General features: G+C 34.5%; 1 protein-coding gene across 5 annotated transcripts in view; it reads left to right on the top strand.

Moving 5' to 3' along the window:
- The window catches only part of pug (pug C-1-tetrahydrofolate synthase, cytoplasmic), a 91354-nt gene that overhangs the window by 26387 nt on the left and 51380 nt on the right, over window positions 1–13587 (top strand). For all 5 annotated transcript variants that reach the window (XM_069839690.1, XM_069839693.1, XM_069839689.1 and 2 more), the window contains one exon: window positions 127–352. In XM_069839690.1, coding sequence (XP_069695791.1) covers window positions 127–352 — 226 coding nt within the window. The remainder of the gene's footprint in view (window positions 1–126; window positions 353–13587) is intronic.

Here is a 13587-nt window from a genome sequence, read left to right on the forward strand (position 1 = left end):
AGTGAGTACTTGGCCTAGTCTTTGAAAGTAAATGGTGCTGACATTTATTTTCATCAAAATCAAAGAATTTGTGTTGTTACTTTCATGAAACTTCCTTTCCTCTATTTTCCGTCTTGGTTTTCACAGATGCTACCAAAAAGTCTGGTCAGCGACTGGTTGGAGATGTTGCTTTTGAAGAGGCAAAGCATGTTTCTTCATACATAACCCCAGTGCCTGGTGGTGTGGGTCCAATGACTGTGGCTATGTTAATGAAGAATACAGTTCAGTCAGCTCAGAGGGCAGCTGCTAGAATCAAGAATGTTATGTGGAACTTGAGAACACTACCTCTTTCACCAGCAACACCAGTACCCAGGTATGTAACTTATTATATTGGAAATCATTTGAGGGTAAACTTGTCGCATCAGTTTTGCTAGATTGAGTCTAAGTTTTTAAATAATGAATAACTCATTGGAAAAAAAAATATGTGGTATAAGCTATTCATAAATCATATGAAAATTATATGAACTTATGCAAAACTGAATTAAACTTGTAAAAAAAATAATATATGGAATAACTATCATCATTGTTTTCAGTACATTTACAAAAATAATCACAGTGATTGCATTCGAAAGGTCGTTTGTATAATTTTCCTTTATGTGCTTCATCAGGACAGTCACATTGAAGGCTCCAGCAGTATTCTATCATCATATGTTTGTCCCATCAGACTTGATACCTTTCCTCCATCACCTTTATATCCTAATAGAACTCATCCTCTTGTTTCTCACTAAAATCATCAAGATTTTCTGAAAATCTGTGCAAATAGCTATGGAAATAGTATACCTTTATGCTCACAGTAGCACCAAAATTTTTAAATTCTGAGAACATGTTTTGTACCAGTTTTTCATAATTGAAGGGTATAGGGAAAGAACGAACTTTGTTAATTTTAGCAAATTGTTCGGGAGAGCAGTTTAAAATCTCTCTTTAGCATATTCTTTCTTTGTATGCCCAATCTAAAATCTGTCACAGTATTAAATCATTGACATTATCACAGTGTTTCATTCGTAGGATTAAACTACATGGAATTCTACACAACACAATGTGCATAACTTATTTTTGTAGAAAAGTGGACAAAGCTCGTTCTTTCCTTGTACACTTCTGTTGTGTGCTTTATGGTTACACAAGAAGTTCTTGACAGCCATGACTAAGCTGCGTCAGGCAAAAGCTTCAACATAGGTCATGAAATTTGTGAAATTTGAATCATTGATAAGTTAACGAATTTCAGGGCCATCAAAGATTCCTGTTTTTAGTTTTTCAGTACTCAATGCAGGGAAGAATCTATAAATGAATTTGAAACATTCGCCATCTTTGTTCAGGGTACTAACAGATCGCTTTTTCGGTCCCAGCTTTATATGAAGTCGACTAATGACCTTCGGTTATTGTGATTATGTCACTTTTCCAATGATCTTGTTTCGTCCTACCATCCCTCAAGCAGATGAAACAGGGCTACTTCATGTATTCATATCGCTGACCAAGTAAGTTCACCATCTTTAAATCAACATATATAAACCATTGGTGCTCATGATAACCATTTTGGTATTTTCATATTTCTTCTATAAGTTTTGTTGAGTGACCACTAAACCAGTGACCAATGAAACACATTGCAAACTTCTGGTGGAACTGACTATAAAAACCTGCTAGTCTTCTGGTCAATATTCCAGTACTCCCATTTGGAGGAGAAGTCCAAAGGTGTTTTATGTATACACAATTCCAGAATTTTAACTGAAATAAGGTAGGAGTTGTTCCTCTCTTGTGTGATAAGCTGTTACTTTAACTTCTGATTTTGGATCGTGCTTTTCTTTTCACATCAATTCTAAGAGTTCAGATGTTTGCTTTGGGAGACGCAGGTTTCATATCATATCATTGAGCTATTCTTAGGTGAACTGCTGGATTGTTGAAGTACTTCTTTCATATTTACTTCTACTGCTAACACCTGTGTTAACACTTCAAGTCCTGCATATTTTCAACATTGGACGCAGGAAAGTCAGGGAGTGTAGTGAACACTGGTGTGGAAACTTGTTGGTTTTTCTTTGTTTCTATCTCGTTCTCAACATTACTGTGCACATTACTGTAAATTAGACGCACTGTCAGTGACAAGGTTAGATAGAGTTTGATGAGGAGACATATTAGTGTAAATTAGATACATTGTCAGTGATAAGGTTAGATTGGTTTGACGAGGAGATATATTAGTGTCAAGATAAATAAATGAAAAGTCCTTCGCACAAAATAACACATTATCCCATGAATATAATATTTTCATTTTCTAAATTTGCTTTCGTCGATTTCAGCAATATTCCCTGAGTAAAAATATATTATTTTCTCCTTCATTTTGCTGTGATAATGCGCTATGATATCTTCGAAAACGTATATTTTCTTTTAGTGCATTCAAAAAGCCGCCATTGTGCTCTGTAAATCTTGTACTTGACTACTGCAGTGAATTTTTAAATGTAGTCACTTTTATTAATGTCGTACTGAATTTTGTCCAATATTCTTTTGGGAAGATTAACTCCATATGTAGATGATATACTTAGGGATCATCAATTTGTTTTCAGGCGTAATAGATTGACTGTTGATCAGATTTTTTTGTATTCGACAGATACTGGAGAAAAAATAGGAGTATAAGTGCACAGTACATAACTTATTCATATATTTCAAAAAGGCATAAGACTAGGTTAAGAGAGAAGTTTCATATATTATTCTTATTGAATTTGGTATTCTCAAGAAACTAGTTCGATTTATTAACATGTGTCTCAGTGAAACATATAGCAGAGTCAGTAAGGACAGTTTCTGTCTAACACTTTCCAAGTTCATTGCGGGCTAGAACAAGGAGATGTGCTATCACCATTACCTTTTAACTTTAATCTAGTATATGCCACTAGGAAAGTCCCCGAAAACGGAAAGGGTTTGGAATTGAATGGGTTACATCAACTGCATTTTTATGCGGTTCACATCAATATGTTAGGAGAAAATCCACAAACTATTAGGCAAAACATGGCAATTTTACTTGAAGCAAGTAATGAGATAGGTTTGAGAGTAAATCCCGAAAAGCAAAGTATATGATTATGTCTCATGACCAGAACATAGTATGAAATGTCAGCCTCGGTAGTGTAGTCGATATAGCGCTGGCCTTCTGTGCTCGAGGTTGCGGGTTCAATCCCGACCCAGGTCGATGGCATTTAAATATGTTTAAATGCGACAGGTTCATGTCAGTAGATTTACTGGCATGTAAAAGAACTTCTGCGGGACAAAATTCCGGCACACTGGTGATGCTGATACAACTTCTGCAGTTACTCTTTCACTGTAAGCATTCTCCATTCTTCTCTATTTTCTGCCTTCCTCATCATCTTCACTTACGATCCATATACCTTAATGTTACCTGTCACCTGATATCTTCTTCTGCCCCGGACTTTTCTCTTGTTCACCATTCCTTCCAGTGCATCCTACATTATGCAGTTTCTTCTTAGCCAATGACGCAACCAATTTCTTTTCCTTTTCCTAATCAGTTACAGCATTATTCTTTCTTCACCCACTCTTTCCAGCACACTTTCATTTCATATTCTATCTGTCCATTTCACATGCTCTGTTCTTCTCTATATCCACATTTCAAATTTTAATATATATGCCAATAATTGTATTATCATTTGGTAAACAGATCATTTTGTCATGTAATTTCATGGTTGCTACATCATCTATCTCTTTCTGCAAACAATCAGATACTATAATGAACGGAGAACATCTACTACAGTTTCAAGCATTAACCAAAATCCAAGGAGATATATCAACCCAACTAATGAAGTACTATTGAGATGCTAGATGGAAAATGGAAGAAATCCAAAATCCAGAACATTAGCAAACAACAACGTCATCTATCTCTGTTAGAAGGTTCATGTTGTTGATTAATGCTAACGATTTGGTTGTTTCTGTTCTTAGCTTTAGTGCTTGGGTTCTCTACTTTTTTAAGTTTTTGTGAATGTTGAATATGGGCTACTGCTGGTGTGATATACCCCTAAGACAAAAAAAAAAAAAAAAAAGAGCAGACTCCTGAAGCTGAAATATGGAAAAGTTTATTTTGGCATGATGCTTGGTTCACATGAGGAAACCTACTGCAGTTTTATACACCAATGTGTATTGGATTGTAGAGCATGAAATACAGGTGAAGTTACTTATGTTGTCTTAACTCAAAGATAGAATGAAAAGCTGAATATTCGTAGTATGTTGCTTGTTCACATCTCGTGCAATCTATCATAATATTGATTTTTTTTTTTATTTTCTTTTAGTGCGTGCAAATTAATCCGAACAACGTAATTACTTATGCAAAAACACTCAAACGGGATAAAAAAAGGATATAAGACATACCTCAGTAATCTATGTGGCCTCCCTTGTTCCTAATAACAGCTCTGAGATGATTTGACATGGATTCCACTAATTTCCCACAAATATTCTTCATTTCTTCATCGCGAAATCATACACCATTGAGGGCAGAAATCATCTTCTCTTTTGTAGAACAATCCATTTTTTGCATTCTTCTTTTGCAAATTGACCACAAGTTCTCAATGGGATTGATGTCGGGTGAGTTGCCTGGCCAGGGGAGTACCTGAATATTCTTCTTGTTGAAGAATTCTGTAGTTTTTCGAGACATATGGCATGGTGCCATGTCTTGTTGGAACACACCTCTGCTATCCAGAAATGATTTTTGCAGCTGGGGTACGATTCTGGTTTCCAATAAGTGAATATATTTGTCAGAATTCATCATTCCCTTGATAGGTATTAATGCTCCAGGCCCTTCATATGTAAAACAACCCCAAAACATTACTTTAGGGGGGTATTTGGGTGCTTGTTGGAGATGAGCTGCTGTTACTTTTTTGGATCCTTTCCGTACGTAAGAAACACGGTGACCGTGGATCTCGAAATGAGACTCATCGGAAAAAAGTACATTCTTTCAGTCATTCACTGTCCAGTGTTGATGTAATTTTGCCCACATTAAGCGTTTTTTGCACATAACAGGTATTAGCAGTTGCTTCTTAATAGGCTTACGAGCCCTTCGTCCAGCTTCCAAAAGCCTACACTGCACTGTTGTGACGTGAATATTCGCCCCAGTGGTAGCCATTAACTCGCAGGTTAAGTCGACACAGTTAGTCTAGGATTTAATTTACTTTTCCTGACAATTAAACGATCATCTGCACGTGAAGTCTTCCTTTTCCGACCACAGTTTCCTTTTTTCTGGGGTGTGATGGATCCAGTCTCCCTGTATCGTTTTATGATCGAATTAATAGTAGTCAAACTGATGTGACATTCTGCAGCAATTTGCCTCTGTGTCATAGAAGAGTGCTCTGCTAATGTTATAATTTTAGACCGTTTTCGTGGAGTTGTATCCATTTGTGAAGACGACAGAATGTACACTGGATTGCAGTATTAAGTCTTCAACATAACTGAAATGCTTATAAGTACAAAACGACAGGCAAAATGTCACATATTATAAAAAAAAAATAATAACGACAGACCTTCAACAATGGAATTACACGTACTACAGATGTCAATTAAAGCGATATGAGCAACTGTGAGGCCAACAATGACAGAAAATGTAAAAATATGTCGTGTTCGGATTAATTTGCATGCTACTGTAACTCATATGTAGGGGCTATACAAGAACACATACATATATTGTGCAATGTAATTTAAAAAGTCATGAAATTACAGTCTATGGAAGCAAACAATATCTCAAGAATTTATTAAAGAAAGAAAGCAAAATAAGAAGAAATAGTAAGATAACATAAAATTTTGGGCAGAAAGAAGAAAAAGTTTGAAACCATGAAATAAATAAATCAACTGAGAATTAAAAATAAATAATCTTCCCAAAAACGTATTTTTAAACAATTCTTAAAACACCTGCAATTTAGTAAAATTCTATATTCTAAAGGAAGTTGGTTAAAAGTTATTAAATGCTTCATTCCTTTCGTTCCATAAGTTACTGAGCTATGCTGAGAAAAAAAAATATATTTTTTTTATCTTGTTAAATGAGTGTGTATATCTTTATTAAACTGAAATATAATAATACTATGTATTAAATTATTAATAACTTTGTACATGAAAATAGCAGCACCTAATTTTATAATTGATTCAGCTGGTAGAACGAAAGAAAGTTGATATAGATATATAACTGGAGTCAAATAATGAAAACCCAATAAATTTCTTAAAGCTCTATTTTCAATAATTTGTAAAGGTCTCAAAGCAGTTTTCTTATTATGTCCCCAAATAAATGACATATACATTAAATGAGAATGAATAAAAGCATAATATATATTCAAGAGACAAGATATAGACAAAGATCTCTTAAGCCTTTTCAAATACCAGACATTGGAGCAATTTTGTTACAGAGAGCCAAAATGTGTTTATCCCATGTTAAATGTTTATCAACAATCAAACCTAAAAATTTAACTGATGCAGCTTTTTATATGATAGAATCATTAAACTTTAATTCTTTTGCAATAATATAATATAAAGGTTTAGTGAAAATAGTATACACAGTTTTTTTCAAATTCAAAGAAAGCCTATTTGCGCTTAACCAGTTTCCAAGAGTATAATAATGTCTGCCTCAAACTTTTCAAAAGTTCTTAAATGGAGTCAGTAATATAAAATACATTTTAACCTAATAAATTGCTTTAATTCTGAGTGCTGTGTTCATGTCGAATGCCTTGTCTTCATAGCTCTAAAAATATATAAGATAGACATTAACTTTTTCAAATTCATTTTGTTATGTGTGTTACAATTTGTTACATATGTGCACGCACAATCTGGTATATGCAAGAGAGTGAGTGGGACAGTGTCTACTCACAAAGTTATTTTACTGGGACAGCCGCCTGTACTCAGAAAGTTATTTTATTTATAGTCTGGCATGATGGCTGAACATACACATAGGGACAGGACAGACATTCACTGTTCACTTTCGTCAGCAACACAGGATTTTCGGCTACTGCAGCAGCTCAAAAGACTAGGAATCCCTGAGTCTATAGGCAGACAGTGGCTGAAGTTATTCTGGACAGGAATGGGCATTGTCGACACCCAGGGTCTGGGCGGTAGCATGTATCTACTGCAAAGAGAATGCAGCTGTAACTGCAGAGCAGAATGCGATCCTTTCTGACCTACACCTGAAATTAGGGCAGCTTTACATTTTTACATTTTTCTGGATCTTCTTGCATGGCCCTAAGGCACCTAAAAGATGCAAGATACTCTTAGAATTAGTGGCTACTTTGAAAGAATACATTAGTGACGATCACATGATATTTTGCCTGGCATTTGCAGAAGTAAATGTTGACTGCAACTGAAATAAAGGAATATTTTCGGATGAGGTCGCGTTTTCGATTACAAAACCAGGATCGTTAATAGTCTACTGCCCATCTGGAACCCAATTCATTTCAAGATACGTAGCTCTGTGGTGGCGCAGTAGTCGCATATCAGTATCATGCCAGGGATGGATGTCACATGATTGTCTGGGTGTGTTGTGGTGAGTAGAGAGCTGATTGGATGATGCTTAGTGTGAATAAATACTTGAACATATCATGGTTCCCTCTGTGTGGATGAGGTATCCTCAAAGAAGCATTTAATTCCAACAGGATAATCATCAGGGTTGTGAAGTTCATGCACTATAGGGTAGTATTACTGTATATTTAACTGTACCCCCCATACACGTCTGGATATGATAAACTGTATTTTGGTAGCCGTGGCATACATTAAGATTGAGAAAGCTTGGTTTACAATGTTACGAAGTTTAAATCTTCCAGTCTTTATCTAATATTACCTGTGCATTTCGAACTGACAGATCAAGGTAACGTACAAAAGTACAAGCCACACACGAATCATTGAACTGAAAGCTGTGAACTGAAGCACTGGTAATTCCGGCTGTCCCAGCTGACTTTAGTTGAGGAGAATGGTTCAGGATTGGGGTAAGCACACGAAGCAAATGCAGTCTATTGTTTGACCTTGAGCAGCCAGTTCGAAATGCACAGATAATAATACTAAAGGAGGTAAGTAGTCACCTACTGAACCGCGTGTTGAGGGTATTAAGGTACGGTTACACGTCGCTATTTTTGCAGCGCTGCAGTACAATAAACTGCACAACTCTCGTACTATGACGTGTGAACAATGGTGTAATCCGAAAAGTAGCGGCTGCCGAACCTGCTGCCCACTACTTTTTCATGCTGCGCGCAGCTTAAAAGTAGTGACGTGTGAACAGGGTTCTCAGGATTGCAGTCGCAGCATTTTTGATATCAGTTTTGTTGAAACTTTTGCTGCGGTTGCGACCAGTGTTGCCACCCAAATGTGCTAATGATACTTTTATTATTTGGATATATTTTAATGTTAGATGTGATGAAAATAAATTATTTGTAACAATTATTAAATGCACAACACAGTCTGAGCATATTTGCTGACGATATAATTCATTTTTTTTTAATTTTCCGTAGCATAGTTTCAAACAGGAGGGTTGCCAACATTGATTACGTGAATATGCTGTTGGTTATCATTTAAGTATATAGCGTTTTTAAAAGCTTTATAGTAAAAATAATGCCAATTTCTGAATACTAGTTAGGACAGAAAAGCAAATAATAGATAAGTAAGCTTTCGCTTGAGTTTCTTAATAATGCGAACATAACCACAAAATGTATATTGAGAAGTCAACACGGAGATGGAAACCTGCAGCATGACTGTGGCTGCAAAAGTAGTGCCTTGTGTGTGAACAGACTCGCAACCTCCAGTTGCAACTTTTGCTGCACTCAGGTTGCGCAGCACGAAAAGTAGCGTGCAGTGTGCTACTTTTGGCTTACGTGTGAACACGACACGCAACTTCTGCAGCTGCAGTACAAAAGTTGTGCAGCAAAAGTAGTGACGTGTGACCGTACCTTTACATATTCAAGTTACTATTACAGCAGTTATCAAGAGACGCTGCGCTTAAATTTGTTTTGTCTTTTTTAAAGGCTTCTGTGATTGCGCATAATATGACTTGCTTCCCACACCATGGCTAAGTATCTAGAAACATCTGATATCACTGATATCGAATGTGTATGAGAGCATGGTTAAGTATATACGAAGTAGCAGTACTACTCTGTAGCGCTTGAACTTCACAATCCTGATAATCATCCTGTTCACACATGTGCAAGGATTTGAAACTGGTTACTCCAAAAGCAGCAGGAGGTTAATGTGATAGACTAGCCTCCTTGGTCTTCAAATTTGAATGCTTTGGAAAATATGTGGATGGAAGTCGGGCGAGATATGAAATCACATTGGCCTTTGGAAGAACCACGGACAAAAGATGCCCTATATACATTAGATGTTTGATTTTATATATGCCCTGAAGAAAGAGGATACAGTGTTTAAACACCAATATTGAGTTTTTGTGTGTATGTGTATGTCTGTGTAAGTGTGTGCGTGTGTGTGTGTGTGTGTGTGTGTGTGCATGCGTGTGCGCGTGCGCGATAAAATTTCGTTATTCACATTAAAATATTGAACGAAGAGCAGATATAGACCATTCAAAGAAAGAAAAAAAAAAAACAAAAATAAGGTGGATGCTTGGAACTTTTGATATTACGATTACTATCTATATATACATAGAAACCTCATATACAGCAATTATTGAAAAACATAGCACTCAGTGGGACATGAACAAGGTCTGAATGTTCAACAAACTAGAATCAAGATTGTGTATTTGAATGTGTGTGTCAGTGCAGTGTTACACGAAGTTCTTGAAGTATCTGGAGACTGCTCACTTTTTTTTTTTTTTTTTTTTTTTGTCTTAGGTTATGCATTTTATAGGTGCAAGAGAGGGTAGTGAATCTTTGAGCCAGTACTTTGATGTTTTGTTTTTTTATTGATACCATAGTATACTGGATAACTAGGTCATCTGCATACATTAACGTCTTTACCCCATTACTTTATTAATTGTTGTTGTGATGTCATTCTTCGTAAATATTGAAAGGTATGCTACTAAGAATGATACCCTATGGCACTTTTGTTTGAAGTTGTTTATATTTTGCTAGATGCACTCTGATTGACTTTATAATATCGATTTGCAGCATGTTTTTCAGTACACCATAATTTATTTTCAGAAAAAAAAATTCCTTCTATACAGAGTCGAAAGCACTCTCGAAATCAACAGATATTGCAGTCATTGTATCTCCCTTGTTCAGTCCATTTCCTTGCATAGTTTTGTAACCTCTTCATTTGTGGAATGGTTTTGTCAGAAGCCTGCTCTTTATGGTGAAATTGGTCTCATTTTACGAGGAAACTAGATTACAGCTGTTCAACCTATATTTAATTTTCCAATTGTTTACTTAATATACAAGCAATAGTCACACACACCTTCCAGTACAGTTCTCAGAAGCAACTAACTGCTGGGATGTTTTGTAGAACTGGCTTCCCACATTGCGGTCGGAAGAGTAGGAAGTCGGCCGGTGGCAGAATGATGTAAAGTTTCCTCGTAAAATGAGAGCCCTATTTTGTGATTCTGTGTTGTTTGTTACAGACCTACTTGAGAATTATTTCTAGTGAAATTCAATACTACATTAGAAATAAAAAAACTTTTGACATGCTTTGTTATATGCAAGGGAAATTCCACAAAAGCATATAGCATATATTTTTCTTCAGTGATCTTAGTTCAGACTACTGCCAGTCACTTAACAAGTAATATGCTTAGAATCTGATGATGTGTAAATCACAAATACCTCTTAATGCTCCATCACTTTTAAATACTAATTTTTGCAGGTAGAAAAATAATATTAGAAGTGATTATTACAATATACAAATAGCTGTCTTATGTGATTTTGTTTAAAAATTAACAACATATAAGCTACATTTAAACAGTACAATAAATTTATAGATTGAGTATATCACAATATGAAAATACCTTTCGTAGGCAATCCAGAAACCAAAAGCATACCTTCAGATTCGGATACATACTAAATTATTTCATGTGTACCCATCTTTTGAATGATAGTTCTAGAAAACAAACTATAATTGGCAGGAGCAGATATTTATGGGGATTAATTTTATCATTTGTGTTTTTTAATATTGTGTCTGCAGAGATTGTTGGAGATTGATTTGTATTCTTAGCTGAGATTAAGGGAAATTTTGGAAAATACAATTGTTTTGGTATTGGAGTATTAACTCAGTATGAATATAACTTTCCAAATAATTAACATTAAAGGTTTGTTGGATTCTGGTAAAGGTGCGGTATGGCCAATAGACAATATTTGTTGGATTGAGACTGTATTTAACACACATTCATTAAAAACGAAAAAAACTTTCAGCCCTCAAATTAACACATTCAAATTATAGTGAAATGTTGAATTTTCCGTCTTTTGAGTTCACTAATTTAATCAGAACACCTGGAATACTATGTAATGTAGCCTACTTGTATATATAACAAATTCAAGTGAAAAAAAAAAACCTCAGAATATGAATTCGCTATAAAATGACGCAATAGTACTAATTCGCGAATGTGTTTATATTTTGCTATTAAAATTATATTTCGCGATTTGTCGCATTCACGTATTATTAATCGGAATCACTTAATTCGTAAAGATTAGTGAAAATCTATTGTATATCTATTATGTTGTGATTTTTGTGATCTCCATAAATACCTGGCCCTATAATTATTGGATATCATTCACAGCATTCGCAGAATGCATAAAATGTATAACGAGAAAGTATGTGCCACCTTTGAGATGCTAATTTTTACTTTTTATTAGCAATAGTTGGTTCATCAAAGTGTCAAAATACAGAAATCTAGAAAAATTATAGATCATTTGATCAATTTAGAAAAGATCATTAATATACCATGGCTCCCCTGACATTGTAATTTACATAGAAATAAAATAACGGAGACCTGGCAAAATAGAGCTACAACAATAATACAGAAAAGAAGCCAGGCATATTCTTTTCATTCCATAAAATGAATCATCCATAACAAATTTCATTTAATCCAGAAAAAGAAAGAGGACAAAATTAAAGGCAAAACATGGGAAATAATATTAAGAAATCCTGAAGAAATTCTACAAGTACCACGAAAATCTGCTGTTGCTTTGTTTAGTTTGATGACAGGCCATGACTGTTCACCAAGCCATCTACAGAGAATAAGAGTATTCTGTAGGTACACTTTCCTGTAGCGAATGCAACACCATTGAGGAAATGAATGTGAAGTATCTTGAAAGATGTGCAACTGTAGAGAAAAAAGATATCTTGGTGCAAAATATTGGAGTGCAACAAGACTAATGGCTTAGCTTTGTTATTAAACATTTAGGCATTGGACACACACATACTTTGTCATTATATGAAGAATAACAAAAATGTGATGCTACAAAAATCGATTTTGAAATTTTCAGGAAATACTGGTTTTCAGATCTTTGGCACTGAAAGAGTGATATCTGTCTGTCTATGGTGAGTGATTTCTCCTAAACACTGGACGGACTTTGTTCATATTTAATATCTGCAAGTCAGTTTATTTCGGAATGATTCACATGAAATCAGTAAAAAATTAAAGGGGCTTTAATTGAAATAATCGATTAGGAGAAAAAAATATAGCCTATATTTTTTTCAAATCAGAAACGCACAATAATGCTCCTTAAGGCAAAGCATACAATTTTAGTGTTTTGTATTAGTAGAATAAACTGACAAAAAAAGTTTTGCTAAAGGAACGTAATTGCTGTGTATAAAATAATTTCTACTTTTCGTTATGAATTACAAATTACTTTCAAATTCTTCAGTCTGTTACAAAATAAGGTGACAGTTCCTTATTGTTAAGAAGATCGTTACTCTTGGCTTGTAAAAGCATTTGTTATGCATAGGTGAACCACTGAAGCAAGATTTTAAAGTTTGGGATGGAAAGGAAAGTTTTTCTTCAGAGTGTCATATTAAGCAACTAAGATATTTTCAGTATATAGGCCTACATCAGTTTTAAATGCCAACTGAATAATACTAAAAATTATTACAGTCTGTGTATCTTTTGTACATTTGTGAAATCTAATTACACAGATTTACTTTTATAATACAGTTTATAAATTAAGTGAAATGTCTAACTTTTGGGATTATAAAGACTGCCTTTCTGTTTGCAATTGGTGTATTATAAACGATTTAATTTATGTCTTGAATTATACCATTCTTCAAGAAAATAATATGAATAATACTGTGTGATAAAATGAACTGAAATGTCACATAATGTGTAATGAGAAAGCAAGTGTCAGTTTTCATAATGCCCATCTCTTACTCCTATTGCAAGGATCATTTTTTTAATACATGATTTGTCTCTTCCTTTACATTTTTACTACTGAATATTCTTATACCATATATTTACTTATTTTGCAGGCATCAATTACTAGTTTGATAAAACATTCAGGATCTAATATTGCAACTTTGTCTTAAAAATATGAGAATTTATACTCGGAAATCGTTTTTGGATCCCTGCTTCAATAGAGAAGTTAAAATTGTTTTCACTATTTTTTAATGTAATGTATTTCACTATTAAAATTATTATTTGAAAGATTCATTGTTTGTAAATAATAATTT

The sequence above is a fragment of the Periplaneta americana genome, chromosome 11 (assembly GCF_040183065.1).
Source record: "Periplaneta americana isolate PAMFEO1 chromosome 11, P.americana_PAMFEO1_priV1, whole genome shotgun sequence".
Taxonomy (NCBI): Eukaryota; Metazoa; Arthropoda; class Insecta; order Blattodea; family Blattidae; genus Periplaneta; species Periplaneta americana.